The sequence below is a fragment of the Pleurodeles waltl genome, chromosome 7 (genome assembly GCF_031143425.1).
Source record: "Pleurodeles waltl isolate 20211129_DDA chromosome 7, aPleWal1.hap1.20221129, whole genome shotgun sequence".
Taxonomy (NCBI): domain Eukaryota; kingdom Metazoa; phylum Chordata; class Amphibia; order Caudata; family Salamandridae; genus Pleurodeles; species Pleurodeles waltl.
The window spans coordinates 453715273-453741835 of NC_090446.1; the positions used below are offsets into that span (position 1 = coordinate 453715273).

Consider the following 26563-nt stretch of genomic DNA (forward strand, 5'->3'; position numbering starts at 1 on the left):
AGGTAACACATTCAGGCACACTTATGAGCACTGGGGCCCTGGGTTACCAGGGTCCCAGTGACACATACAACTAAAACAACATATATACAGTGAAAAATGGGGGTAACATGCCAGGCAAGATGGTACTTTCCTACAGGGTCCCATAGGAACCCCTTCCCGTTTGCGACTGGGTTACCATCCACTTCAAGTGGATGGTAACTGCGATTTCATTTGCGACCGCTTTCGCAGTCGCAAATGAAATTGAATCGCATTGCGAGTCGCAAATAGGAAGGGAACACCCCTTCCTATTTGCGAGTCGGAAATGCATTTTGCGAGTCAGGTCCGACTCGCAAAAAGCATTTCTGCATAGCAAAGAGGCTTTTGCGCCTCGCAAACGGCGTATTTCGCTGTTTGCGAGGCGCAAACACTTTGCTACATCTGGCCCTTATTGTGGAATGTCCTTGAGATCTATAAACTCGACAAAGAGATGCTGAGATTGATCAGGTGTCTCCCCAAGGGTACTCATGCCCAGGTAAGCTGGTCTCAAGGCGGAGACTTGACAGAAGCCATACCTGTTGACAGGGGGTCAGACAGGGGTGCGTCTTGGCCCCCACTCTGTTTAACCTCTTTATCAACAGTGTGGTTGACCAGATGATGAACTGTAACCATGACACGCCAAAGTTAGCAGGAATTCCTGTCCCTATCTTAATGTTCGCAGGTGATACTTTATTGATCCAAAGAACCCCCAATGGGCTTCCAAAACGAACATGATGCTTTTTCTAAATTTTGCACCAAGAGGGGCCTTGAGATAAATCTTTCTAAGAGCAAATTTATGGCCTTCAATCCGCACAAGTCTTTCAGGGGGAAAATGACTATAGCAGGACAATTGGTAAAAAGAGTTAGCCAGTTCGACTATTTGGGGATCAGATTATCGGATGACCAACGGTGGACCGCACAGATTGAGAAGAGTTTGTCTGTCCTCCGTCAGAGGTCAGTTGTGATAGGGAGGAAAATTGCAAATATCTCAGAAGGAGAAATCTCACCTGCCATTACAATATATAAGGCAGCGGCAGTGGCTGCTTCAACCTACGGTGCTGGGCTATGGGGGCATTGCAACTCTAGAGGTTTAACGACGGTGGAAAATCGCTTCCTGCGTAATTTTCTGCGATTACCGATGAGTACTCCTCTCATTCCCCTTAGATTTGACTTAGCTCTAAACGAGATTCACAATGAGATTGCCTTAAGACCTCTTACGTACTGGGTCCGTCTTTGGACATCCGAACACCTGTCCAGTAGCAGTAGCTGAGCTTTTAGCGGACGGTGGTGTATTAAAAATTCCTTGGCTTAAATACATTAGAGATATGTGCCAATTCATCAAAATGGAGGAGGTGTGGAGAGATCCTTGTAATTTAACAAAGGAAGTAAACGACACAAATAAGTCGGTGCTACTGGGAGACCATCTTGGTGCAAACTTGGACCAATAAGGTCCAAGGCCGCAGGACGCTACATTTTCTAGACCACAAATGTAGCCCCGAGTTTGAGGCCTACATGGACAACATCAATCCCCCTATGTCAAAACCCTTTTTATTAAATTTAGGCTAGGGATATTGCCACTTAAGACATTCACTGGAAGATGGAGCAAGGAGGATTACAACTCGAGCTTTTGTAATTTTTGCCCCGAGCAACCAGAGAAGCTTGCACACTTTGTTTTTTTGTCCCAGATATTCGGTGTCCAGGAAGAAGTGGATTATCCCTCTATGTAGATTAATGGGGATAAGGAAACATAACATATCCTTGCGAATTTTTGCAAGTGACACAAGCGACAAGGTAGTTTTTGCAGTCGCAAGGTATTTACAAAACGCATGGGCCATAAGAACCAGAGAAAATTCTGCTGATTGATTGGCATAGCCATAACTACTCAAGGCAAAAGAAGATTACTAAGTGTAATCAAGACAGGAAGGCTTAGCTTTAAAAAAAAAAAAAAAAAAAAGAAACTCTGATGGCAGCCTTGTATTGTTGCTATAATTCTGTGTATTAATAATTTATTTTAGATTAAATCATTTTAGTCAGAAATAGATTACCATGCAGAATTAAGATAGATAGGCTTACAGGATTTCAGAATCTGATATCCGTCCTGTATTGTTTTTACAATTGTGTGTTTCAACAACTTAACCCAGTAGAAATGTTAGCACTCCTAAATGTATTATGTGGAACCCTACCTTTTATCTATTTATAATTTTAATGCATGATTATGGTTTGCTGTTTATTGGATACTTTTATGGCTTTCTGCCAAAATAAAGTTATTTATTGGTTGATATTGATTGAGCTGTGATAGTAGAGGATTTGGGGAAGCTGCTTTTTAAATTTCATAATAGATTCAAGGAAGCCTCCCACTCTAAAATTTGGGCAGCTGATTTTAACATCACTAAATATCGGTATAGTGCTGAAGGTATTTTGGGTTTTCTGAAGTAGAGGGGGCTATCAATGGTCACTTCTCACACAAACCTTATGGGGAACCAATAAACAAATTAATTTTGGCTTACAACTTGGTTGATGGAGCAGACATTTTGGGGCAAAGTGACTCTAGTCCGCCTACATATATGGGGAGGGGCAAGGGCAGCACAAATTACTTTTTGCTTATGTCTTCTGATTTGGCCAATAGATTAGGTCTCTTTAAAGTATACCCCCTACTGTTTAGTGACCACAATCCTATCCATGTATGTTTGGATGTCCATCATGATGAAGAGCCAATGGCGGTAAATAAGCTGCCAATAGGCGACGTGCATGGTGGAGCGCGTTTAAAGTGGAGTAAAATGAATCCATACAATTTTACTAATAATCTTATTACAACAAAGTATGATGATTTCTTCTGTTGTCTGTCAATGGATAGGCCCTCTGGAGAGCTCCTGGAGAGTTTTAATAACATTTGCTGTACTATTGCACACAATCTAACCATACATAAATCACCAAGGGAGCGCCTAGTGAAATCTTGTTTCAGCCACGAGTGTACAATAGCACTTAAGGCACTAAAAAAAGGTAACTTCCCACATACCTCGCAATTTAGAAGCAATTAAAAGGGCCAGAGGAGCTAATAAGCAAACTCTTTTTAAAAGTAAACAAGAACTGAGGACTAAGGCCTGGGAGGATTTAGAAAAAGCGGCAGTCTTAAAGGATAGCAAACTTCTCTGGGAGATTGTTAACCGGCCTCTTTTTTCCTAATGATTTTTCCTCTGGAATTGAGTGTCATATTAGCGCCCAGGATTAGACTAATCATTTCACATCCAATTTTAATTCTGAAGGTACTTCAGTAGATCAAAGGGATGTTTTGGGCCTCTCACCTCTTGGGGTCACTGAAGACTGGATAGCCAACCTTGTGAACTATGCATCAGTTGTAAAAGCAATCCAGGGAGCATCTAATGGCAAAAGCCCCAGGTCCACATGGGGCACCAATTGATTTATTTAAATATAATATTGATCTCTGAGCCCTGTTGCTGACCAATGTTTTGAGGGCAGCTGTTAAAGGAAATCTAAAGGACTCATGGAAGGAGGACATCATAGTACTTAATTTTAAAGAAGGTGATCGAAACATGCCCTCTTGCTACCACCCAAACTCTTTGTTAGATTCAACAGTGAAGATCCTGGGAAGGGTAATTTTAGATAAATTAGAGAACTGGGCTGAATCAACATGCTTTTTTCCCCATTAGAATATGAGTTTAGGTCCAGTTTAGAGACTATAGAGCAGGCATTAAACCTTACTCTCATTCTGGGAAAATATGTCAAAGCCAGGTGAGATGCCCTGCTCATGGCTTTCATGGACCTCTCCTGTGCTTTCGATTTAGTGGCTCGGGGAATATTATGGGACTTATTTGGTCAGGCAGGAATCAATCCCACATTGGTGATGTTAGTAAATCACCTTCATACGAATACATCTACTAAGGTGCACTGTACTCTTTCTGGGGAGTGTACTAAACCTAAATAGGGTCTCCAGAGGCTTAAGACAGGGATGTGTCCTAGCCCCGTTTCTGTTTTTATTATATATTAACTCTTTGGGCACATTTTAGAGTCATATAGTAAAGACATTCCACAAGTTGGCACGCAAGCAGTTCCAGACCTCCTTTATGCAGACAGTGCCGTTCTTCTGGCATTAACCACAAATGGTCTACAAAATCTTTTAACTGGGTTTAATGATTTCATGAGTAAATTAAATCTTAAGATCAGGCAACTGAAATAATTTGTCTTGACCTGTGGTCCTAAGTTAAATAAGAACAAAAATGTCTATATTAGAGGAACTCGAATTTTAAAAGTTCTTTATTTTTCAGTTATTTAGGGATTGTGTTTGACACTTGTGGCTCATGGGAAAGGCTTATTGCACAGAGAGCATTGAAGATGGGGGCAGCCTGTGATGTGTTATTTAGATTTGAAAATCGATTGGGCTATTAACCAATCAGGAAGCTGATTATGTTGTACAACAGCAAATGTTTATCACTTGGCGTTTACGGAACAAGTGTTTTGGGTTGTGTCATGCCAAGTAAACTGCAGGTAATTGAGAATAGGTTTCTCAGTGGCCTGCTTGCCATAACTCCAAGTACGGCTAGTTTTATATCCCATTTCGAACTTGGAATGGATAATTTGGAAGACTTTGTGGGCATGGCTCCCCTGCTGCTTTGGGCTAAAATCTGGAGCACCCCCAAGGCTGGGTTCTCTCAGGAAGTTATTATGGATTGTCTGAACTTGGATAATTGGGATGCTATTGTGTGGTTAGCCTATGTAAAAAGTAACGTGTAGTCTTGGGATGCACCAACATTTTGAAGTGCCTGAAGGGTTACGGATTCAAACAAAGAATATTATTTAAAAAATGTATTTGTCTCATAAAGACGAAGGTCACACAGTAAGGTCCCTTGAGATGGTTTCTGTCTTGAGTTGCATTCAGCTTCCTAACAGTTAGGCATGAACGGGTACTTGACATGGCTAACTACCCCGCAGCATAGATTTTTTTTATACAAGGTTAAGGCTGGTTTCAATACATCATTTAGTTGCTTTTCCAACAGTGGGCTCGATAGTAGCCTTTTTTCTCACTGTCCCTGTGTTAATGTTTCAACACAATCAACTATGCATTTTGTGCTTTTTTGTAAATTGTATGTACTGATTCGGGCTGATTTCCTTTGTCCTGATTTAAAGCATATGCACTTTAAATCTCACAAAGATGGTTTGAAATATCTGCACTCTGCTGCCACGCTGGAAGTATGTTACCCGGTCGTGAGTTATATTAGGGCTGCAATCAAACTCCAGAAAAAATATGGTACCTAGGGCTGTATTCTTGAAAATGTTTTGCTAGAAATAACATGTACTCCTCTCTTACCACAAAGAAAATTATTGTAGGTACTAGAAAGCGGTATGTTATTGCAGGTTGTTTGACAAATTCATATTTTATTTAGGCGCTCCATTTCATGGCTTTGTTATTAACAATGGTGTTTTAACCTTTTTATCAGTTGGTGAATAATGTTGTATTTGATGTGCTTTTATGGTAAAAAAATTGACCAAATAAAGTTTTATGACTGACTGACTGACTAAGTGAATGGTTTCATAATACTAATATGTAAACTAATTTTTCTCACCTCTGTCTGTTAAGATGACTACATGTGTCACAGAAAAAAACAAAATTCCTACAGAAGAACCACAGGGATGGTAAAAACCAGCATCGGGCACAATGGCAAAAATCACTGATTTATGCTGAACTATCAACTGTCTGAAACTTTTTATACCTTGTAGGCTTCCCATTCAAGCCACATTCTCATATTTTTGATGGCTGGGCCACCTCGGCATGGTCAAAAAGACCCTTCATTAAAAAAAATACCTTTAGAGAAGGCTGGGTGGAAACTCCCCTGTGGCTTCCTTAAAACCACTGCTTGTTTCTTGTTTCTGAGCTTTCAGCTCTTCATCAGGGGCATAGCTTAGTCCGTAAGATTGGGAGGGGGTAAGCTTCAGATGTTTCAACAATCACGCTGGCATACAATCTTAAAATACATTGTGCGACAAGTAGGGTACATGAAAGGGGTCTAAAGAGCAGTGGAAAGGGAGGGGAATGTGGAATGGTAGGACTACTAAGTGAGAGAAAAAATAAAATTGTGTAAAATACCTAAAAAAAAATGGAATTTCAAAACAGAGAGATGGAGAGAGTGTGTGTGCTTTTGTGTCTGAGTGCACGTAAACATTCTTGCTGAAATCTGACAGACCTCACCATAATCGATTAAAAGCTCTCACCCAACTATTTATCAGAAAATACATTTACTACAGTGGTAACCCCTCCTGAAGCTACGCCCATGCTCTTCAAATGGTTAATCTCTTCTGAAGAATGTACTCAAAGCATGTGAAACACCTATACCACTAGCTGCCAATGTTCATACTAGCATCCCTGGAATAACAAACTCCTAAAGCTGCACTTTTTAACCTAATCAGTCAAGCTATTCATCTAGTGTGTGGCACTTTAAAATAATAAAAGCAATTCCGAATACAAGCTCTTCAAAAAAAGAACAATTTTAAGCCAATACATTTTGGGGGTTATTCTAACTTTGGAGGAGTGTTAATCCGTCCCAAAAGTGACGGTAAAGTGACGGATATACCACCAGCCGTATTACGAGTTCCATAGGATATAATGGACTCGTAATACGGCTGGTGGTAAATCCGTCACTTTTCCGTCACTTTTGGGACGGATTAACACCTCCTCCGAAGTTAGAATAACCCCCTTTATGTTTTTATGTGCATGTATTTTTCTTCATTCTTTCCTTTTCTTGGTGACTGGTGAAATCTGGGCCCGACATTATTAGGGCTTTGAAAACGATGTTCTCTGCTTCAAGAAGACTTAGCAGACGCATTTAGTGAAGAAAAGGCCATGTGATTCTTTTGGTTTAAATTCTAGAATTCAAAGACAAATGCAGTTTGTTTAAATAAACTCATTTCTCAAACAACACTCTCCTAGCTGCCTAGGTCATTTGGAGTGGGCAAACAGGCTGGCCCGGCCCTCAAATGTGCCCTCCCAGCACCCCTTGCCTGCGGCCCTGGGAAGAGATGCTAATGGAAGAGCTGAACATTTTTCTTTAATCAAAGATGTGAGGTGCAATATTAAAAATGTGAGACTGCATTGCTAACGCAAGGCAGGGCATGATTTAGCTGCGATGCTACTTGAGTTGTAAGGTCAAAAATTCTGTTACACAAAGGTGTTGATGTGCTGCACCTGCAAGAAGAGAGGCTGTGACCCTATTAAAATCAGACAGGATGTGACCCAACTGCAGGTAAGGGTAATTCATAATGCAGCTAGAAATGGGGGTGCCATCAGTCCAGTAGGTGAGAGTGTTACACCACTGCAAATGTGGGTGTGACATTATTGCTAGAATCAGGGCATTCTGCAAGACAAAGATATAACAGTTTCTTGATGGTGGCTTCAGATGCAGAACACTGTTGCTAGCTTCAGACCACGTATTCATCCATACTTTCTCTGTGTTGAGAGGTCACCACCCCGAGTATCCTCAAGTAGTGCCCTGTTTTCACTGATTCCTCCTCATGTCTCTTCCTCTTTTCCAGGACCTGAGAGGTGAAATCCTGAAGTTGGCGCAGTTCATGGAGCAGGAGTTAAGTGAAGAGCTTCTGGAGAAGGTCATTCAGCACACGACCTTCCAGGCAATGAAGGAGAATCCCATGGTCAACTACACCACTCTGCCCTCTTTCATATTTGACCAGTCTGTGTCTCCCTTCATGAGAAAAGGTACAAGGAGCCATAGGGATCCTTCATTATTCTATGGCAGAAATTGGGTTATAGAATAAAGTGTGCCCTCATTGGCAGGTTTAAACATCTATACTAAGGGAAGAGAGGCTGTTTGGAAAAATATTAATTGTTAGATAATTGTAAACTTTCAAAAATTAACCCCTGCCCAACCACCACTCCTACCCATCACCAAATTCAACCCGTAGTCAGAGAGAAGTTGTGAACTCAACAGAAGCTTGTTCTGAGGTCTTGAAAAGACATGCTTGTGAAGTAAAACGATCACTGCTTGTGGACCATTGTGAGATGAATTTAAGTTGGCCCTCTCATCATTCATCCAATGTGCTTGCCACTAGGGGGAATATTATAAGACAGAAAAGCCTTGTATGATCCCTGCTGCCCTCGCCAGTACCCCCCCTAAATCTCATATGGAGAGAGAATGGCAAGTGTACTTGTCTGGCAATCTTTAGTCCTGGATGCTTAAGTTGTGCAGTTTATTTCTCCGCTATTACAACTATGCAGAATTCAGTATTTTGTTTCTTCTCACCTCTGTCTAGGCAGATGGAAATGTGAGGCTGGTTGACTGTGCTATGTTTGTGCTGTGATCCAACTAGAAATGGAGACTTCTGGATCTTGTAATCAATCACTATAGTCTTCTAAATTGATCTTTTTCAACTAACCAGGATTAAAACAGATTGAATTCCTTACAAATAGCAACCGCAAGCTTATACAGATGAATTCGGCCCCTTCTATGTATTACAGCTTGTATCAATCAATCAATCAAAGAAATCTGTAGAGCGCGCTACTCACTAGTGAGGGTCTATAGGCGCTGGGGGAGGGGGGGAGAGGGTCACTGGTCGAACAGCCAAGTCTTGAGGTTCTTTCTGAAGACCAGTAGGTCTTTGGTTTTGCGAAGGTCGATGGGGAGGCCGTTCCAGGTTTTGGGGGCGAGGTAGGAGAAGGACCTGCCTCCTGAGGTGGTGTGCTGGATGTGGGGGACTGTGGCTAGGGCGAGGTCGGCTGATCGGAGGTTGCATGTGGGAGTGTGGAAGTTTACTCTTTCATTGAGGTAGGTTGGGCCGGTGTTGTGGAGGGATTTGTGAGCGTGGATGAGGATCTTGAATGTGATTCTTTTGTCTATGGGGAGCCAGTGTAGGGATTTGAGGTGTGGTGAGATTCGTTCGTGTCGGGGGAGGCCAAGGACGAGGCCCGCAGCTGTGTTCTGGATTCTTTGGAGTTTGCGTTTGTTTGAGTGTGGTGCCAGCGTAGAGGGCGTTGCCGTAGTCCAGTCTGCTGCTGATGAGTGCGTGGTGACTGTCTTTCTGGTTTCTGGGGGGATCCATTTGAAGGATTTTTTTAAGATGCGGAGTGTGTGGAAGCAGGAGGAGGTTAGAGCATTGATATGCTGTGTCATGGAGAGGGAGGGGTCGAGGATGATGCCGAGGTTGTGTGCGTGGGTTGCGGGGGTGGGTGCGGGGCCTAGGGCGGTGGGCCACCAGGAGTCATCCCATGTGGTTTTGTTGGGGCCGAAGATGATGACTTCGCTTTTGTTTGAGTTGAGCTTGAGATGGTTAGTGGTCATCCAGTTGGCTGTGTCTAGGAGAGCGGCGTGTAGGTTGGTTTTGGCGGTGGTGGGGTTGTGGGAGAGGATGAGTCGGGTGTCATCTGCATACGAGAGGATGGTGATTCCATGTGCTCGAAGAATGTTGGCTAGGGGGATCATGTAGATGTTGAAGAGTGTGGGGCTGAGGGAGGACCCTTGGGGGACTCCGCAGGTGATCTTGGTAGTGTTGGAGTGGAAGGGCGGGAGGCGGACTCTCTGGGTTCGGTCGGTGAGGAAGGAAGAGAGCCAGTCTAAGGCTTTGTGGCAGATTCCTATGTTGTGGAGGCGTGTGTGGTGGCAGACGGTGTCAAAAGCAGCGGAGAGGTCTAGGAGGATGAGTGCGACGGTCTCGCCTTTGTCGACTTTGGTCCTGATGTCGTCAGTGCATGCGATGAGGGCGGTTTCTGTGCTGTGGTTCTTGCAGAACCCAGATTGTGAGGGGTCAAGGGTGTTGGTTGCTTCGAGGAAGTGGGATAGGCGAGTGTTGACCAATTACTCTGCAACCTTGGCGGGGAACGGGAGGAGGGAGATGGGGCAGTAGTTGGAGAGGATCTCCGGGTCGGCTTTTTTTTTTTTTTAGGAGAGCGGTAATTTCCGCGTGCTTCCATGGGTCTGGGTAGGTGGCGGAGTCGAAAGACGAGTTGATTATGTTGTAGAGTATGGGGGCGATGGTAGGGCTAGCTTTGATGTAGATGCGGTGTGGACAGGGGGCGAAGGGGGAACCGGAGTGGATAAAGTTCATGGTTTTTTCAGTTTCTTCGTGTGTGGTAGGGGTCCATGTGGATAGTGTGGAGGGGGGGTCTTGAGTGGGGGTTGAGTTGGGTGAGAGAGGGGTATGTGTGGTGGGTGTGTGTGATATGAAGCTGTTGTGGATGTCCAGGATTTTGTGGAGGAAGTGGTTGGAAAGGGCGTCACATAGGGGCTGTGTGTGTGTGTGGAGTCTAATGTTGCCGGCTTTGGGTTTGGCAAGTTCGTTGATGATGGTGAAGAGTTCTTTGCTGTTTTGGGAGTTGTTGTCAAGGCGTGTCTTGTAGTGATCTCTTTTGGCGGTGCATATGAGTTGGTGATTGGTGCGAACGTTGGTTTTGAGGGTGGAGAAGTTGGTTGAGGAGGGTTCTAGTCTACATATTTTCTCAGCTTGGCGGCATTTGCGCTTGGAGTCTTGGAGTTCAGGGGTGAACCATGGGGCGTTCTTGATGTTGCTTGTGGTGATGTGTTTTCTGAGGGGTGCTAGTGTGTCTGCGCAGGTAGTGATCGATTTGGTGAGGTTGTGTGCTCCTGCGTTGGGGTCGTTGGTGCTGGGGGGGGGGTTGTGGGCCAGTTGGGAGTTTAGTCGTTCTGTGGGGATCTTGTCCCACATGCGGGAGGGTGTGGTGTGTTGATGGTAGTGTGTGGGGGGTTTGGTGAAGGAGAAGTAGACGCAGCGGTGGTCTGTCCAGAGGAGTTCGGTGGTGTGGGTGTAGGCTATGTGTTGGCTTGAGGTGAAGATTGCGTCCAGCGTGTGTCCTGCTGAGTGGGTGGGTGCGGTGACCAGTTGTTTGAGTCCGAGGTTGTTGAGGTTGTCTATGAGGGAGGTGGTGTTGTGGTCTTGTGGGTTTTCTAAGTGAAAGTTGAAATCACCGAGGATGATGTAGTCTGTGGAGGTGAGGGCGTACGGGCTGATGCTGTCGGCGATGGTGTCGCAGAAGGCGGGGCGTGGTCCAGGTGGTCTGTAGATTAGTGAACATCTGAGGGTGGAGTTGTTGTTGATGTGGATGAGGAAGTGCACGTGTTCAGGGTTGCCAATAGTGTCTTGGGAGCTGGTGGTGACTTTGATGGTGTCTCTGTGTAGGATGGCGATTTTAGTCTTCACACTGTCTAGTAAATGTGCTGCAGTGGTACTGTAAGCGCTGATGTAAAATACACCAGTTTAAAAAAGCAGCTTCCAGTAGATTGAGAAGCTAAACATGTCCATGGAGGAAACTCACATGAGGAAGCAAATCAAGAAAGTATACAATAGATCAGTGCTCCCCAAACGTTTTAGAACCAGAGCCATAATTTTTAGAATGACATAATTTCACAACCCACCTAGCTTTAATGAACGTAATGTGGGAGTGATTTTTTAATGTAATAAAAGCAATTGTTTGTAAATGTCACAACCTTGACCACACCCTTTGATATCAGACTGTGGCCAAGATATTAATCTTCCTATAACAATGGCAGCTGGTGAAGTGCACTAGAGCTGGAACACTTTTCAGAGTGGAGTGCTGGCCTGTGGTATCCATTCACTAAATTCACAAGGCTTCTGTAAAATAGTGATGTTGATACCAGTGATTTTAGCAACTTTGGAAAACCCTCTCTGTAGCAGAGTAAAGCATAAGGACTCATATCCATTTTTGTATAAAAACAAGGCCCACTGGTGAATTAGTGAAATTTTGAATTAGCTACTGGCAATCGCCAGTAGGTGGTTATAGTTAGGACCTAGTTTTCATAGGAAAAGCATTTTTCGTTTTGCTAAACACATTAGGGCCGTTTGATGAATCTCCACAAAATTTTCAAAACTAGTTTGACACTCACTTCAGCTGCTGCCTGGAGCATTTCAGAGTGATTCGTCAAGCTGGGCCAAAGAAAAAGGGGGTATTCCAAAACACGTTTTCCACATGCAGTTTCTCATAGGGATTTTAGACAGGATTACAGCTGAACCCCTGGACGGAAATACACCAAATTTGACAGAAAGCTAAATGTTGGTCCAGAAATAGTGATTTTTGTTAACATTTGGTGTAAATCTGTTATAAAAAAAAAGATTTAAGTATATCTAGAGATGGGGGTCAACACGCCAACAGCAAATGCCATGATTGGCTGCCACCACTGCAACCAGGAAGTGGTGGTAGCTGTCTTGGGACTCGGGATTCTGCCCCAGTCCCAAGAAAAAAAAGCAAACAAAAACCCACAAGAGGCAGGGTAGGAATACCCTGACACCTTAGGCCTGGTGGTTGGGTCCCAAAGGGACCCCGCCAGAGGCAAAACACATTTTCTTAATTTTGCTGCTAATTTTTGGAAGATCCGTGGCAAAATGAAAAAACGAGCGCGATCTCCTGGGCTTGTATTTTTTCTTTTTAAGCCCCTCCAGGGTAGGCCAGGTCCCGGGGGAACATTAATATCTATTTGTGGGGAGGTGTGCATGCGTGCCCCCCTCATCTGGCCAATTTCAGCTCCAGGACCCCATCCCACAGGGTCCAGCCGATATTGTGAAGAGGGAGGGGGCCATGCTGCCTCCCTCCCTGGGCTGATTTCATCCTCGGGGGACCCAAACCCCTGGGGCCCGGCCTTGTTAAAAATTGGAAGAGGGGCACGCAGCCCCCACCCTGGGACTGATTTTGGCCCCGGGGCTCCCATCCCCCGGGGTTCTGCCAAATGTTAAAAGGGGAGTAGGGTTTGGGTGGCTCCCCTCCCCAGGATGATTTAGGCCCCTGGGGGCCCATCCCCCTAGGCCCAACCTTGCATGCAATGGGAAAGGGGGCCACGCTGCCCCTCCCTGAGCCTTAATGACACTGAGGACCTCATCTCCCAGGGCTGGACCAGGCTATGGTCTGGAGAGCCCACCCCGAGGACATAGCGGTTTCCCTGCCCATACTGGCACAGACAGGGAAACATGTTTGCTCCCACTTGGCGGAAGCAATTTCAACACTCCCACCACGCAGGAGCAAACACTGAGGGCCTGATTTAGACCTTGGCGGACAGGGTTACTCTGTAACAAATGTGGCGAATATCCCATTCGCTGTGTTAAGAGTCCATTATATCCTGATGAACGCAATAACCATCACGTTTGTGACAGAGCAACCCGCATACCAAGATATAAATCAGGCACTTAGTACACTCCCAGTGGTGGGAGCATGAAAAATGCTGCTGCCCGCTGGAACCAGACTTTTCATCTGTTTTCCTACCTGCTCTGTAGCAGTTTTAGTTGCTCCCTGTGGGGAGGGTGTGGGGGAGGGGGGAAAATGCCAGCTCCTTCTAGAGGCGAGGAGCCATCAGGGGCCTTGGGGCTCCCCCAGATCCCCAACCATAGTGTGGTGGGTTCCCTTGGTGGGCACCCCCCTTTGTTGGCCAGGCCCCGCGTGATGGGGTCCCCGGGGTGGAAATCAGCCTGTGTGCCCCTTTCCCTTTTTGCAGTATTGCCAGGCCCTGGGGGATGGGGTCCCTGGGCCGAAATCTGACCTGGGATGGGTGCTGTGTGCCCCCTTCCCTCTTAAATTCTCCCTCTTAAATACAATGGCAGGCCTCAGAGGATGGGGACCTGGGGATAAAATTGGCCCCGGAAGAGGGGCCACATGCCCCCTCCCCTAAAAATATGTGCCATGCACCGGGGAATAGTGTCTGGGTCCAAAATTGGCCCAAGGTGAGAGGCGCATGCCCCCCTCCCCTAGAAAATGTGCTGGGTCCCAGGGGATGGTGTCCCCAGGGCTAAAATTGGCCTGGGGTGGGGGGCATGTGCTAAGTACCCCACATATTACATCAGTCATGGAATTTTCTATGACTTCAATATCACTGCAACATTTGCAATACAATTATTGAAAACTATGCTTAGCACAATAATACTGGCAAGGAAGCCCAAAAAGTAAACTAGACTGCATATGTAAAGATTCACTACATGAACAACTGAAAGACCCATTTATGGTCACATGCTAATGGGAACAATAACAAATACATAACTAATACAATAGATATTAATCTTGATCTACATACGTTTTGTTTGCATGCACTATGGCTCACAAAATAAAACTGTGCCCAACAAGCCAAACTAAAACCATCTTCTTCATGCACTCCTATGGAAAATGACCAATGAGTGAGTTACACAAACTACTGTAGGAGGACACGATAACTGGCCATTAGGAAACAATTAATGATCTAACTTTTTATAACAACAACCATTTCATTCACTTTGGACTCCATATTTAGCACAATAATACTAAATGTAGCAAGGAAGCCCAAAAAATAACCTAGATTGCCTATGTAAAGTTGCAGAATTACCTCATGAACAACTAAAAGCACATTTAGGGTTAGATGATTAGGCAAACCAATAATCAAATACATAACAGATAAGTAGATAAAAAGAATGAAGTCACATTAAAACTGATTGTCACTTTGTAGTTATAGTTACAATTCCCAGAGATTGGAATTCCTCTAATTTATGCTAATTACTGTCTACCCATTTGACGAATCACCACAAAACTTTGCCGACCTATAGCATTTTTTACATTTTGTGATGATGTAAATTTTAGTGGTGAATAGTTAAGGAGTGCAAAGATAAAAGTGGGAGTCTCAAAACTAGCTTTTTCCACCAATGCATTTTCCACAGACTATTAGATGTAGCACAAAAACGGTTGAACGGATTTACATGAAATTTGGCAGGATTATACATTATGGTGCGCAGGTGATCCTTGTTGGGTACTGCAGGTGAGTAGGTTAAGTATTTTTTAAGTTATAAGGTGTTAGAGATGGGGTCTTTGGTTGGCAGTCAGGTTACCCCCTGACCAAGCAAGGACTGTCACTCTAGTCAGGGTAAGTCACACACAATCCAAATTATCCTGTGCCCACTCTCTGGTAGCCTGGCACTGAGCAGTCAGGCTTAATTTAGATGGCAAGGTGTAAAGTATTTGTGCAATAAACCATACAATACCACAATATAACACCACAAAAATACACCACACAGTGTTTATAATAATATATAATATTTATCTGGATAAATGCAGGTCAAAACAATTGAAGATGAAATAAGCAAATGTAGGGCTATCACTGAAAGTGTAATCAAGTGTCTTAGAGTTTAAATATTTCTTTAAAAGCAATAAAAAGTGTCTTCGAAACAACAAGTGCCTCTTGCAGGGCAAAGTACCTGGTTTGCGTTGAAAATCCTCGCAAGGGACCGCAGAGGAGGAGATGCATGGAAAACGGTGTTGGTTTCGCCCCTTTGCATACGGACTTGGGTAGTTATTTTTCACTTGGGGAAGACGTTGAGTCGATTTCCGGCGCGCGGACTTGGATCCTCTTCGGGTTGTGGGGTTTTAAGATGCCCCGGGGACGATGCGTGGAATCCTGTGCTTGCGGAGCGAAATCACAGGGGCTGCGTTGACTCCGGTGGGCGATGCGTGGAATTTTCTTCCGCACAGCAGGCGCTGCGTTGATTCCTCTCAAGAAGTCGGGCTTTTGTCGTTCTGAATTGGCTTGCATCGATCCAGTAGGGCTGTGTGTCGAATTTCCGTTTGCGTCACTGGCGCTGCTTCGATCTTCTGTCGTGAAGTCAGAGCTGCGTCGTTCTGATCTCGGCATGCAGTGAAATTTTCAAAGCGAGCAGGCTGTGCATCGTTCTTCGAAGGCGGTGTGTCGAATTTTCACCGCACGGGGATTTCTGCTGAAGGAGAGAAGTCTTTTTGGTCCTGAGACTTCGGGGAACAGGAAGCAAGCTCTATCCAAGGCCTTGGAGAGCACTTCTGCAACAAGGCAAGAGAGCAGCAAGACAGCAGGGCAACAGAAGGCAGCAGTCCTCTTCAGAAAACAGTCAGGTGAGTCCTTTAGGCAGCCAGGCAGTTCTTCTTGTCAGGGTGCAGGTTCTGGTTCAGGTTTCTTCTCCAGGAAGTGTCTGAGGTGGTAGGGCAGAGGCCCTGTTTTTATACCCAACTGTGCCTTTGAAGAAGGGAAGACTTCAAAGAGTGGAATAGAACTGCACCAGGTCCCCTTTCAGTTCAATCCTGTCTGCCAGGGTCCCAGTAGGGGGTGTGGCAGTCCTTTGTGTGAGGGCAAGCCCTCCACCCTCCCAGCCCAGGAAGACCCATTCGAAATGCAGATGTATGCAAGTGAGGCTGAGTAGCCTGTGTTTGGGGTGTGTGAGTGAATGCACAAGGAGCTGTCAACTAAACCGAGCCAGACATGGATTGTAAGGCATAGAAAGATTTAAGCGCAGAGAAGTGCTCACTTTCTAAAAGTGGCATTTCTAAAATAGTAATATTAAATCCAACTTCACTAGTCAGCAGGATTTCGTATTACCATTCTGGCCATACTAAATATGACCTTCCTACTCCGTTCAGATTAGCAGCTACCACTCAAACAATGTATGAGGGCAGCCCCAATGTTAGCCTATGAAGGGAGCAAGCCTCACAGAAGTGTAAAAAGGAATTTAGGAGTTTTACACTACTAGGACACGTAAACTACACAGCCTTTTACCTACATAGCATCCTGCCCTAGGGGTTACCTAGGGCACACCCTAGGGGTGACCTATATGTAGAAAAAGGGGAGTTTTAGGCTTGGCAAGTACTTTTAAATGCCAAGTCGTATTGGCAGTGAAACTGCCACACAGGCCTCGCAATGGCAGACCTGAGACAAGGTTAAAGGGCTACTTAAGTGGGTGGCACAATCAGTGCTGCAGGCCCACTAGTAGCTTTTAATCTACAGGCTCTGGGTACATATAGTGCACTCTACTAGGGACTTATAAGTAAATTAATTAGCCCAATTGGGTGTGATCCAGTGTTACCATGTTTAAAGGGAGAGAGCATATGCACTTTAGCACTGGTTAGCAGTGTTAAAGTGTGCAGAGTCTAAAAACCAGCAAAAACAGTATCTCAAAATTGGAGGGAGGGAGGCAGGCAAAAAGTTAGGGGTGGCCACCCTAAGGCTGTCAGGTCTAACATAAAGCATTTAAACTTAGTGGTATCTGTGACTGTGTTACTTTCAAGGAATTTGTGAAACTACAGCACCCCATGGCAATGACATGTCATTTTCTGATTGCATAATGGCTGCTGTTACAAAAGTTAAAGGCAGCCTTGTTGTTTTAAGGCCAACATTGTTGTGGCTTAGGGTCTTAGATATGGTAAGTATTCGGTTTTATATAATTTCCCTACCTTCACCACTTTAGTAAAGTAATAATTATAGTAATAATTATAACTTTCTATATATTTTTTTTAAAATAAACAGTACTACCTAAGAAGAATTTAAAAAAATCAGTATTAAAAAAAATCGAAAAAACAGTGCCATACACTATATTTCACAAATAGTTTAGTGAAAAGTGTTTACATTTTTTTATGAGAACATTTTATTATTTTTAGAAAGGACCATTGCTTACTGTTGCTCTGACAAAATAAAACAGCACATTAAATACATGCTCCAATAGCCAGGCCTGCCCCTTCCTAGAAGGCCCTCCTCTCCGCCACCCCCCACCCCAGTGATCCAGATCGGCGCAAGGGGTGATTCTCCCTCCCCCTCACACAGTCAAGCCAAACTACGCCCACCAACTGTGCCACGTTTTCTCGTACTTTTGAGGAATTCCCCTTGCAATATATACAGTTTCCTCTACCTTGGGGCATCAGTCTAAGCCCTTCCACCATGCCTTGAGGGGTGAGGCTTAAGGAGAGTTCCAATGTTTAGCTATGTCCCTTTGTGTCTAGGAGTGTGCCAAGGCGCACCCAGGTTCTCTCCCCCGGGTGTCCCCCATGTAGTCAGGATGCCCAGCAGTGCAAGTTTGGGGTCCCACTCTATGTGTGTGCCCACTAATCGTGTAAGGTGAACACAATACTCTTGCAGTACTTGAAAATAACAGGTAAGGACCACACCATATGATAAGAATTGCTGTGAGGGTCATGACATCTAGTACAAACTAGGGATGCACGGACCTGAGCCTTTTACAGATGGCAGGATGTAAAATATGTGTGGTGGGGTATTTGAATTACATAAGTCGGAGCCTTGCCAAAATGGCCAGTTTTCTCTGTGCCATGCATGCCTCCTGCCAGTCGGTCTTGTCTAATTCACCATCCAGTCTTCCCATTTTGCATACTGAACTCCTTACAGAGAATTTGAAGGATTTATGCCAATAGTTAAGAAAAAGTGGTGCATCAGAGCTGATACACCACTTTTTCTGCACCCCCTTACTGGCACCTAACGTCGTATTTATAATGCGGTGCACCATGGCGGTCATTAACACAACAGCGGCAACATTTTTGATGCAATTGTGGCACTTGGCTATACTAGCGTCAAAAATGTTGACGCTAGTGAAGCAAAGTGCAAGGAGGCCCATAAGTTTCTATGGGAGCATCATTTTAACGCCTGCTCTGAGCAGGCATTAATAATGACGCCACAAAAGGTGCAGTGAAATCTGTTAAATTTCACTGCACCACTTTTGCGAGCTTCCTAACGCTGGAATGCTCCCCTTGCATATATTATGCCTGGTGCAGGCATAATGTAGCTCAAGGGTTTACAAAGTGGTGCAATGCATGCATTGCACCACTTTGTAAATATGGCATGTGGAAAAAGTTACTTTAGTGCCGCCTTAGCGTCAAAAACATTACGCTATGGCGGTGCTAAGATGGTGCTACAGTATCTGAAATATACCCCTTAATGTGTTCCGGTCCTCCACATCCCCCCAAAACATGAGATCCAGATGTTATCTCATCTCTGGAATCCCTCCAGCTGTGCCACTGGTATCAGCCAGTTACCTTTTGAAAGGGGAGATTCCAGGCGGAGCCTAAGGTACCAGCTTGACCAGCGAAAAGACAGCAGTAGTTACAGGAGCTCCTTATGGAATAGCCATTATGTCGCAGAAGTAAATGAGGGCCAGTTCTCCCTGATATGTCAGGTCTCCCCATCCCCCATGCATCCAACCACTGATGATCAATAGCTGGGTTGCCGAGTAGTAGAGGTGCACGTTGGCCATCCCCAGCTCTTTATCATATACCATACGTACACATTCGCCCAGGGCTACTCATGGGGGATTATTCACCCATATAAACGGTCTCTCCATTGCGGCCAATCAGGATTGTGGAACATGAAGTGGATAGTTCTGCAAGACATATAAGAAGTGGGGGAGGACCATCATTTTGAATAGGGCATTTCTGCCAATGAGGTTTAGAGGGAATTTGTCCCAGTGGGCTATGTCTGCTCTGGCCATCTGCACTAGAGGACGCAGATAAAGGCTCCATGTAAGGCCTGGCTCCCAGGAGATGTGGACCTTCGGGTATAAAAAACTAAGTCGTCGTAGCAGGGTCTCAGGATGGCAGGCCTCATCTTGGTGGTCTCCGCGAATGGGGACCTGGAAAGACTTTTTCCACTTGACCATCAGGCCAGATGCCCCTTCCAAGGGTTTCTATAATGTGCAGGAGGCAGAGACCCGTTAAAGCTGGGTGTGCAAGGAATAGCAGAAAACAGTCCACTGTTCACCAAACCACTGTATGCTTTTCCACTCTACATCACTCCAATGTATTTCACTATACAATATTTCAGTGTACACCACTCCGCTCTATGCCCCTGTATGCTAATACACTGTATGCGACTTCAGTCTCCGCCGCTTTACTGTATATGGTATTGCACTCTACCCCACTCCACTGTACACCACTCCATACTATGCTACTCCATTGGATGTCACTGTGCTGTACGTCACTCCAGTGTGTGCTAATACACTATACCCCACTCAACTGTATGCTGCTCCAATAAACACCACTCCACCGTACGCTGCTTCACTGTACATTATTACACTCTACACCACTCTATTCTACTATACGCTATTCAACTTTATGCTTTTCCACTCCACTCTATGCCATTCCCCTCTGTGCTATTCCACTATATATGCTTATCCAATCTATAACGCTCTACTATATGCTGTTTCACTGGATGCACTACAGTGTATGCTACTCCACTCTATGCCACTCCAGTGTATGCCGCTACTCTGTACTCTACTTCACTGTTTGCTATCCTCTCTACACCACTCCAGTGTAGCCCACTCCACTGCATGCTATTCCACTGTATGCCAAACCTGTATATGCTACTCGACTCTACACTACTATGGTGTATGACACTTCACTGTAAGTCACTTCATTCTACACTAGTCCATTGGATGCCACTCTACTCTACGCCAGTCCAATGCATGCTATTCCACTCAACAGTATTCCACTCTATGTCACTGCACTGTACTCGCCTCTACGCCACTCCACTGTACGCTATTACACTGTACACAACTTCAATCTTTGCCACTCTACTGTATGTCACTCCATTCTACACTAGTCCATTGGACGTCACTCCACTGTACGCCACTCCACTGTATGCTTTTACACTCTGCCCCACTCTACTGTATGCCACTCACCACTCCAAAGTATGCCACTCTACTGTATGCTACTACACCACACGCTTTTACACTCTGTGCCACTCCACTGTACGCTGCTGCAGTCTAAGCCACTCCGCTCTACACTATTCCACTGTATGCCACTCCACTTTAAGACACTCCTGTGTATGATGTTCCTCTGTGTGCCACTCTACTGTACGCTACTACACTCTCTGACACTCCAGTGCATTCTCTGCCACTCTATAGTTCCACTCTGCAAAACTCTTCTACACTCTGTGCCTTTCTTCTAGACACTACTCCAGTCTATCCATGTACACTTCACTGTCCAAATTTCTACTCTACTCTATGCCTATACACTCTATTGTGTAACACTCTACTCCACTCTACGACAGTTTCCAGCAGTGTGTGACACAGCATTCCACTCTACTGTGTGAGATGCCACTCCAGTTTATGATAGTTTGCCCAACTCTACATTACGCCACTTCAATGTATGCCACTTCACTGTACTGTAAGCCACTATACGCCATTCCACTGTGCACCACTCTACACTGTTTCACTCTGTGAAACTCCACTCTTCTACTCTCCACTGCATGGTATTCCACTGTACACTATTCCACTCTATACTATCCCACTGTTCAGTACTCCATTCAGTGCCACTATAGTATATGCCACCCCACTCTACACCACTCCATTGTATGACACTGTCCCCCCCTCTATATAACTCCAACACTATTCCACTCTATACTATCCCACTGTTCAGTACTCCATTCAATGCCAATATAGTATATGCCACTCCACTTTACACCACTCCATTGTATGACACTGTCCCCCACTCTATATAACTACATTCTATAAAACCGTATTATACTTTATGACACTCTATGGCACTGTACACCACACTATCCAAAAACACTCCACTGTCCAACTCTACGCTCCACTCTATGCCCATACACTCCATTGTACAGCACTCTATTCCACTATACAACACTTTACTAAACTCTGCAACAAAGCATTCCACTCTTCTGTATAAGACCACACTCCAGTTTATAACATTTTACTACCTAAGCTAAGCTAAGCCAGTCCATTCCATTCCATGCCAACCTGCTCTACGACATTCCAATGCACTCTATTATACTTTACACTAGATTACGCCACTCCACTCGGCTCTACTCCATCATATGAGACTTTAACTCACTCTAAGCTACTATCGAACGATCCAATCTATGCAGCATCACTGTTTGACACACTACTGTACTCCATGTAGCTCCACTTTACAACACTCTACTACACTGTGTGCCACTCCCTGACACTTTACTCCAGTCTGTATCGGTAAACTGCAGTGTACGATGCTATATACCACTGTATAACACTCTGCACCACTCTATGCCACTGTACTATATGCTAGTCCAAGACACAATAATGTACACAACTCTTTGTGTCCCACTGTACCCCACATTACTCCAATCTACTGTAATGACACAGTCCTCCAACCTACTCCACTACTGCACTCTACACCACTACGCAATGCCTTTGTATGCCAATCCACTCTACCACACTCTACAACAATGTACTGTTCACCATTCCATTCCACAAAACTCTATTAGACTGTAGGCCACTCTACTCTACTGTTGTCTACAACACTTTCCAGTACTGCATGACAACCCAGTGCACTCTGCTGTACAACACAGAACTCCAATTGATGAGACTTTATTTGACTGTATGCTACATCACTCCACTCTACTCCACTCCACACTTCTATACTCTACAAGATGCCACTCCACTCCAAGACACTTTACTCCCCTTAACACAATCCCGCTATACACCACTGTATCATACTCCAGTCTATGTTGCTCCACTGCCGACACTCTACGCCACTATATGCAGCTCTACTCTACAACTCAAGTACTGCACTCTGCCACTCAATGGCACCCTACTCCGCTCTGTGCCCATCCGGTCTGTGCCACTGTACCACACCGTATGACACTTGACAGCACAAAACACCACTTCTCTTCTCTCCATGATATGTCAATCCACTATATGACATGGCACTCCACTCTACAACACTCTCCTCTACTCTCCTTCACTGTACTATACAACACTCCACTCAATGATACTCTACTCTACAACACTCTACTTCACCCTACTCCACTCCAAGACACACTACTCCACTCTGTGACAGTCTTTGACACCCTACTCTACTGTACGGCATGCCAGTCCACTGCACAACTCACTGCTCCACTCTACAGTACCTGACTCCATTATATGAGATACTAAGCCACTACACTATGTAGCACTTTACTACACTGTACAACACACTACTCCACTCAACTCCACTTCATTCCACTCCACAACACTCCACTCTATGACAATAGACTTCACAGCACTCTCCTCCACTGTAACACTCTACTTGTGGACAAAAACTATTGAAATTCAATGCAATGCACTGTGTTGTGACAAATAGTGTAATTTGAGATATTATAAGTGTTGTTATGAATGCTATGCTTTCACATAATATAAGTGATGCAGTATGAAAGGGTATAACCAGTACATGGAAAAGGTGTGAGTTATAGTTAATGTAGTGCGGCGAGTGAGATGACAAGACTGTCTTGCTTGGGAATACTTCTAAGGATTGTTTTAAAACTGGGCTTAGGGACATTGTTCATCACCTTAGACCAGAACCTTTGCACCCCACGAGAAATTGGCTCAATACCCACCAGTGGATCCGACCCACAGTTTGGGAAACGCTGCAATAGATGGTTCTAGGAATTTATGCAATATCATGGACTATCAGGACTGAGCTATACAGCCCTAGAGAAATGTTCCCTGTATAAATTAGATAGCATGTGAACCAGTGATTACTGTGTGTTGTACTATCCCTTTTTTTACAGGGTTACTCGAAGCATGTAGAAATTGAGAAGGGATCAAGGATGTTCATGAGCTAGACGTAGGCCTTGCGAGCATACTTCTCAAGGCTGCTGCACCTGTGACAGGTTCCTCATAAGAATCTTATACTCAGAATAGACTTTCTTGTCAATATGAGAAAGGAGTAAGTGTATTGCACCTGGTAAAATGGCTAAAGCCTGAAATTATATGCAGCTTATCTGTCTACAGTAGTGTACAAAGATTTTTTTTTTTAATGTAGTGGAGCCTTACACTTACATTTCAAATAACATATAATTGAAATGGATATAATTTATAAAATAATAGGGAACATTGTAATAAATAGATTTTTGAAAAATGTTACCTTATATAAGGTGACAGTTTAAATCCGTGGGTGCAATCAGGAGCAGGACATAGCCCTTAGCTCCACACTCTCTATTTTGTTCTCCTGGTGGAAGTAATATAGCAATCAAAGGTATAGTCCTTAATTAGTTGTGTGTGAGAAATCTACATGCATTTTCGAAGGCTTTCTATACTTAAGCTGGATCATTTGGTTCCCCTATCAAGTTAGACAACTTGCCTGCCGACTGTGGCAAGTCCTCAGTCATTTCTTTGAGGAATATCATGTAGGAATTGGAAATGGTTGAGACTGTCTGCCGAACAAAATAAATAATTTATGACCAATGGCTCTCAAAGGAGCATTTCCCTCTGTGCCAAAAGTGCGTACTGAGACAGCCTCTCATTAGTGAAGACTTAAAGAAGGCTGAGTTTAGGACAAACAGTTATCTCTTCATAATATCCATTGTCTTTGCTGTCAATCCAAGAAAAGCCAGCTAGTTTGTACAATTGACCTGCAAGTCAAGAGAACAGAATGCATCCCCAAACTGTGAGTATGTTCCTATGATATGCTAGTAGGACACATTTTTAAGAAATGTCTTTATGTTGGCCCATATGTTATAAAACATGCTAAGGACTTGAATCGAACTTTGTTAAAAACAGGAGGTTCTCAAATTTAACCAAAGTGAAACAACTCCTTGGGCTATAAAAATGGCAAAGAACATAGAAGATGAGACATTGTTTATGGCAATAGGCATTACTTCTTCCCTTTTGCAACCCCTTAATACATATTCCACTTTGGGAGAGACCAACCACATACTTCCCATGAAAGGGGAAGTTGGCCTTGAATGCTTGATCGAAGTTGTTTGCTAGAGTTACTCTAAGATATTTAGTACGCTGAACTATTCAGGAGTCTGCGGAGAGCATCTCGCCTGACCATAGTGTCTGATATTTCTCCTGATCGTGTCTGTAGACAGATACAGCGCCAGGCTCAAAAGCTAACAAATAAGTAGCTTCCATTGTTTCATCCAGCCTGGAAGTGTAAACTGAAGCGTCATCTTCGTGAAACATGATATTAACTTGACAACCTACACAGGTAACCGATAGAATCACATCTGCTTTATAAATGAATCCAAATGGATTGCACGTGCTGCTGCTGACAGGGGGCACCCTTGGCATACGCCTCTTCTGAACTCCATAGGTGGAGTTAACATCAAATTATGAGCTATTGGTAGAGAATAAATCATTTACACCTAATATATAATTATAGGACTTATAGTCATGTCACGCACCCGAACATCTCTTTGGCGTATAATAAAATTGCCATTGAATCGTTCACTGTTTATGTGTTTTATATCAGGCATGTGGTCAAGTTTTGTGGTACGTGGTATCTTGTCTGCTAAAATTTCATTTTGGATTGAAAAGATTGACTCCAGCAGATAATATTATGAAACATTTGTACTGTACTATAGTATATCATTTTTGTTTCATACTGTAACTGCCGTTGGTCACCATGGATAGCTGGAACAACACACTGTGTTTCTTGTTCATTATGCATACGCTATCATGTACCAGATCCCTCACCAGACTCAAAAATATTGGGGTTCTGTTTTTGAGGTTGTTTGGCTCCGCTAGCTGTTAGAAATGGGGTCTTTGGTTGGCAGTCAGGTTACCGCCTGCCCAAACAAGGACCCTCACTATAGTCAGGATAAAGGAGAATCACACTCAGTTATCCCCCGCTCACCCCCTTGGTAGCTTGGCACAAGCAGGCAGGCTTAACTTAAGAAGCAATGTGTAAAGTATTTTGTATCAACACACACAGTAATACAGTGAAACACTTCAAAATGGACACTACACCAGTTTAGAAAAATAGGTAATATTTATCTAAAGCAATCAAGGCCAAAACAACAAAAATCCAACATACACAAGTCAAAAGAATATGAGTCTTACTCCATAGAAATCAATCTAAACGTTGATTTTCCACAAAGTACCTAGTTAGCGTAAAAAATAAAGCCGCACAGCGAGTGTGCATCGGAAAAGGGTAGTGATGCGTCGATTCCTTACTCCCAAGTGAGGCCGTGCGTCGTTTCCTTCTCCGGTCGGGTTGGCAATGCATCCTTTTTCTCCCTTGCAGGAGGGTGATGCGTCAATTTATGGATGGGGCACCTCCTATCCCCGCCAAGCCGGGTTGACTTTGACACCCAGGGATGATGTTTGGAAAATCTGGTTGCACAATGTTAAAAAATTGTGCTGCATGGGGTTTGCATCGATGCAGGTGGAGCATTGATTTCAGCCGCGCAGTCGGCAGCGCATCTTTTATCAGCCACGTTGCAGATGGTGCTTCGAAAATGTTCCCGCTCTGCATTTTGTGTGTGGATTTTCAGCTCTTGTCTGCCAACTACATCTTTCAAGGCCCCAGGAACTGGATAGGGCACCACTTGGCAGGACAGGAGTCTCAGCAGAGAGTCTAGGTTCTGGCAGAATAAGTCTTTGATGGCCCTGAGACTTCAAAACAGGAGGGGAGCTTAGTTCAAGCCCTTGGAGATTCCTCATATACAGGAATGCACAACAAAGTCCAGTCTTTGTCCCCTTTCACAGGCAGAAGCAGCAACTGCAGGATAGCCCAACAAAGCACAGTCACAAGCAGGGACAGCACTTTTCCTCAGCTCTTGTCCTTGGCAGAGGTTCCTCTTGAATCCAGAAGTGATCTAATTTTTATGGAGTTTGGGTCCAATACTTATACCCCTTTCTGCCTTTGAAGTAGGCCTAATTCAAAGGATAGTCTCTGTTATTCACAAGATCCTGCCTTGTCCAGGCCAGGCCCCAGACACACACCAGGGGGTAGGAGACTGCATTGTGAAAGGACAGGTGCAGCCCATTCAGGTGTAAGTGACCACTCCTATCTCCACTCTAGCATAGATGGCTCATCAGG

General features: G+C 44.4%; 1 protein-coding gene across 2 annotated transcripts in view; it reads left to right on the plus strand.

Annotated features, from left to right (window-relative positions):
• LOC138304174 (sulfotransferase 1C1-like) overlaps nucleotides 1–26563 on the plus strand; it is a 379927-nt gene that overhangs the window by 294489 nt on the left and 58875 nt on the right. For both annotated transcript variants that reach the window (XM_069244007.1, XM_069244006.1), the window contains exon 7: nucleotides 7558–7738. In XM_069244007.1, coding sequence (XP_069100108.1) covers nucleotides 7558–7738 — 181 coding nt within the window. The remainder of the gene's footprint in view (nucleotides 1–7557; nucleotides 7739–26563) is intronic.